The sequence below is a fragment of the Engraulis encrasicolus genome, chromosome 9 (assembly GCF_034702125.1).
Source record: "Engraulis encrasicolus isolate BLACKSEA-1 chromosome 9, IST_EnEncr_1.0, whole genome shotgun sequence".
Classification (NCBI taxonomy): Eukaryota; Metazoa; Chordata; class Actinopteri; order Clupeiformes; family Engraulidae; genus Engraulis; species Engraulis encrasicolus.
The window spans coordinates 35,821,087-35,826,086 of NC_085865.1; the positions used below are offsets into that span (position 1 = coordinate 35,821,087).

The window sequence follows — 5,000 nt, forward strand, 5'->3', positions numbered from 1 at the left end:
CTCTCTCTCTCTCTCTCTCTCTCTTCAATTCAAAGTCTCTCTCTCTCTCATATTTGTTAACCCCCCCACCCCCTGTGATGCATTAAAGCTGTTGATTGCTCTCAGTGGTAGGGCTCACCTCCTGTGTGCCTGTCCCTGTGCCCGAATATCGCAATAGACGTAAACAGAACTACAGGCTGCACTTGTTTACCGACCCTTAAAACTGTTATGAGTAGTCTCGCCACGCCACGTCGGCTGCCATTTCCCCTTCATTGACCTGACTCAGTTGTGTTGAGAGTCTGAATCACACTGTCTATATATATAGTATAGTGGTGCGAATTAGGCTAAAAATAATCCAACACTCATCCAAACGATAACTAAGCTACACCTTTAAAAAAATACTGGTAAAACACAGAACATCAAAGTCTAAAAATGTCAACGAACCATCCAAATGATGACACAGAAGTCTCAGGCTACAAAGCCATAAGGGACAAATACCACAAAAGACTCACAAGTAGGGGTCGACCGATACAGGTTTTTTAATGGCCGATGTGATACCGATTTTTTTTTTTTCATCACCCTTGGCCGATACCCGATTTCCGATACCCGATATTTGGGGCCGATATGGGTTCAAAAAAAGGTTCAAAAATGACAAATGTTCCAGGTCTCAAGTTAAAAATAAACATTCCTTTAACATGATCAAATTGAGGTAGAACTTGTAACATTTAAACACCCACTCTAACAATCAAGTAATATCTAACAATCAAGTAATAAAAGAAAAAGTGTCTTGGTGCGGTCATTTTAAAAAATGACATAAAATAATAAATATTGCGTATCGGCCAAAACCACACGCGCATCGGCCGATACCGATACTGATCTATCCTTACTCACAAGACCCTATAAGCCTCTCACAGCCACACAACAGGGTGTGGCACATGGAGAGAGAGAGGAGACGACACAGGAGACACACATAAAAAACACACCAGAATTTACACACATTTACATCAAATGGACAGTGTAGGGACAAACTGAATAGGAGACACGCATACAACCACAACAAGGTATAGCAGTAGTATGTAGAAAACACAACAAAACACTACAAAACTCAAACAGCCGCAATAGTGTATACTAGGAAACAAAGGGCCAAACGGCACGACTGACCAGCAGAAAACATTACAAAACTCTCAGCTGCAACAGTGTATGGAACATTTTCTGCATTTTTCCCAAAACACTAACTGTGTAAGGGAGACACAGGGACAGACACAAAAGGTGCACGTTTCTAGAAAGCGTAGTTGCTAGGAGTTAGCAGCTTTGGCAGTTGCCAATGGGAAATTGCATTGCAACCAACAAAGTAGCTAACATAGTTAGCAACTACGCTTTTCAGAAATGCACCCCAGCACAGGAGACAGACACAAAACACTGCAAAAGCTATCGAGCCGTAACGGCGTCTGAGAGGTCTGTTTGCACCAGGCCTTCAGCTCTGCAGGCAGGGAAGATGTGGGCGGATGGCCACATGAGACATGTGACACTGAGCGTATGTGTGGGGTGTAGTGTGTGTGTGTGTGTGTGTGTGTGTGTGTGTGTGTGTGTGTGTGTGTGTGTGTGTGTGTGTGTGCGTGTGTGTGTGTGCGCGCGTGTGTGTGTAATATGTGCTCATAAGGGTGTGTATGTGCGTGTGTGTATACACTCGCCTCCAAAAGAGTTGTCGCCTATCCATCTGTTTGGAATAACAGCTAATAACCTGACTTTCAATTAATCACTTGGCTTCAGAAGTCACTCGTATGAAAGCTACAACCCTCCCGAATGAAAATGTATGTACAAAAATAAATTTCATGCACCAAAGAAAGATTGACCCTTTATTGAACACAGACAGGGCAGATTTTGACAAGACAAAAGTTTTGTCGCCTATCGAACATAATGTGAAAATGAGCAGATAAGTCACTTCAAAACACTTCAAATACGCAGATTGGGTGTCATACTTAATCACTGAATCACTCTCACCTCTCCAGAAAATCGACTTTAGCCTTAGGTGTATGTTTAGGGTCATTGTAATCATGGAAAGCAAGGCAATGAAAATCAATGCAGTTCAATGAGAGATGGTGACATATTCGCTATTCGTAGAGCAATACATGTTTAACTTCATGATTTAATCAATGATAAAAGCCCTCAAACACCTGCAGCATGCATGCAGCTCGTCATAAGAGCTGTATCTGTACCATGTTTCACTTTATGCACCATTTATCTTTTTTCATATTCTTCATCTCCAACACCATATAGTTTTGATGCTATCAGTTCTAAAATGGTTGATCTTGGGATCTTGACTTCAGAGTATTAGTCCGATTAGCCTTCATTTTTGTCAGAATTAGGCCTGACATGCTCTTGGCTGGCTTTTTTGAGACAGGACAGTGGGAGAGACTTATTTGGTGTTAAAGGTGAAGAATTTGGAAAAAATACATGGTGCCTAAAGTCAAACATGGGAGGGATACAGCTCTTATGTGGACCTGCATGCATGCTGCTGGTGTGTGAGGGCTTTTATCATTGATTACATCATGAAGTTAAAAATGTATTGCTCTACGAATAGCAAATATGTCACCATCTCTCATTGAACTCCATTGATTTTCATTGCCTTGCTTTCCATGATTACAATGACCCTAAACATACACCTAAGGCCAAAGTTGATTTTCTGGAGAGGTGTGAGTGAACCAGTGATTAAGTATGACACCCGATCTGCGTATTTGAAGTGTTTTGAAGTGACTTATCTGCTCATTTTCACATTATGTTCGATAGACGACAAAACTTTTGTCTTGTCAAAATCTACCCTGTCTGTGTTCATTAAAGGGTCAATCTTTCTTTGGTGCATGAAATTTATTTTTGTACATACATTTTCATTCGAGAGGGTTGTAGCTTTCATATGAGTGACTTCTGAAGCCAAGTGATTAATTGAAAGTCAGGTTATTAGCTGTTATTCCAAACAGATGGGTAGGCGACAACTCTTTTGGAGGCGAGTGTATGTTTGTGTGTGCTCATACACATGCGGATGTGTGTGTGTCTGTATGTGTTTTCCCTGAGGGGACTTGGCAGCCTCTGACCTTAACATAGTCGGTGCCATAATATAATTTAACACAATATAACTTAACACAATAAGCTGAATGAACGGCAGGGTGAGCAGTGATATGAGAGGAGAGGGAAGGAAAGGACTGTAGGGGTGTAGCACAGATGTGATGTCCTCCATTTTACGTCCCCCAAGGCTCTGTATTGTTGTTATTATAATGTTTTTATAATGCCGCTCATCCTGTCAGGCCCTGGCCTAACTCTTTGGTCCCCTCTTCCTCCTCCCCTTCTTGTGCGTGTGGGTGCTCTCTCTCTCTCTCTCTCTCTCTCTCTCTCTCTCTCTCTCTCTCTCTCTCTCTCTCTCTCTCTCTCTCTCTCTCTCTCTCTCTCTCTCTCTGTCTCTCGCTCTCTCACTCTCTCTCTGTCTGGACACACCCTTGACAGAGCATGTGCAGAATGAGGAGAACTATGCGCAGGCGCTGGACAAGTTTGGCGGGAACTTCATGAGCCGTGACAACCCCGACCTGGGCACCGCCTTCGTCAAGTTCTCCACCCTCACCAAGGAGCTCACCGCCCTCCTCAAGAACCTGGTGAGTACACTCAGGGCCGGCCTGAGGCATAAGCAAACTATGCACTGGCTTAGGGCCCCATTGCCACCAGGGGCCCGGGTCAGCAGCAGCAAGTTCCAGGAAGAAATGAATATATTGGAGGACACCTCAATTACTGTGGGTACAACGTCATTTTCAATGTACCACTTTTAGTTGCAAAAGCCCTACAAGAAACACATAATATAACAGAGTGATAGTTTTGAAACAAAACTAAGATATTCCTATATTCCTTTGTGTCTAATGGCTTTCTGTTTGAGAAATGTTGCCTCAAGAAGTGCTGTGCATGATGGGTACACAATCTACAGGCAGCCTACCTATGTCCTTAGCACCTACCACTCATTTGTGCAAGTAAGTGAAGCTTATGAAGCATCTGATGCTGAGAACGTGGTGGTATGGGGGCCCCTGATGAATTCTTGCTTAGGGCCCCATAAAGGCTTGGGCCGGCCCGGAGTACAGTAATAGTCAAGGTCGGACTTCAAGGCCAGATGCACAACACGTCACTTCTTCTAATATAACATGGGGCAGAGTGTGCTGCATCTTTATCATTTTCTTTGGTGTTTAATAGTACAATACAGTAATAGTATCAGCTGTTGTAGTAGCAGTGAGTATGTACCTGTAGAGTACAGGGTTTAGTACTTCATAGTTAACACAGCCACTTTGACTAGGTCCCCTGAAATGATATTTGTGATATTTTGTGTTGTAAATGTAACTTCCAACGTTTCATATCATTTAAAACCCCATAACATAGACTCTCCTCTGATGATCGTCATGCTGGAAATGTTAGAGTACTGCTAGTTTTGGAGATGTCACATACGGTCAACGGCACACCTGTCCAACTGCTCATTGACACAAATTTCTAATCAGCCAATCACATGGTGGTAACTCACTGCATTTGGGCATCAGAATGGGGGAGATACTGTAGATGATTTAAGTGACTTTGAACGTGACACGGTTGTTGGTGACAGATGTGCCGGTTTGAATATTTTAGAAGCTGCAGATGTACAGGGATATTCATGCACAACCACCATTAGGGTTTACAGAGAATAGTCTGAAAAAGAGAAAATATCCAGTGAGCGGCAATTCGGTTGGTGCAAAATTCCTTGTTGATGTCAGAGGTCAGATGAGAATGGCCAGACTGGTTCGAGCTAGTAGAAAGGCAACTGTAACTCAAATAACCACTTTATTACAACGGAGGTATGTAGAAGAGCACCTCTGAATACACAGCACACCAGACCTCGGTAGGTAGGTGTTCATAAGGTTCATAAGCGTGTGTTTGCCGTGTCTGTTTCATGCGTGCATCTGTGCGTGGGTGCTGGTGAGTCTTACTCTTTCACTGCTCTGCTTTGTGGCAGGCGGCAGCCC

At 43.2% G+C, this 5,000-nt stretch overlaps 1 protein-coding gene across 2 annotated transcripts in view; it reads left to right on the plus strand.

Annotated features, from left to right (window-relative positions):
• asap1b (ArfGAP with SH3 domain, ankyrin repeat and PH domain 1b) overlaps positions 1–5,000 on the plus strand; it is a 152,853-nt gene that overhangs the window by 59,965 nt on the left and 87,888 nt on the right. For both annotated transcript variants that reach the window (XM_063207052.1, XM_063207051.1), the window contains exon 5: positions 3,475–3,620. In XM_063207052.1, coding sequence (XP_063063122.1) covers positions 3,475–3,620 — 146 coding nt within the window. The remainder of the gene's footprint in view (positions 1–3,474; positions 3,621–5,000) is intronic.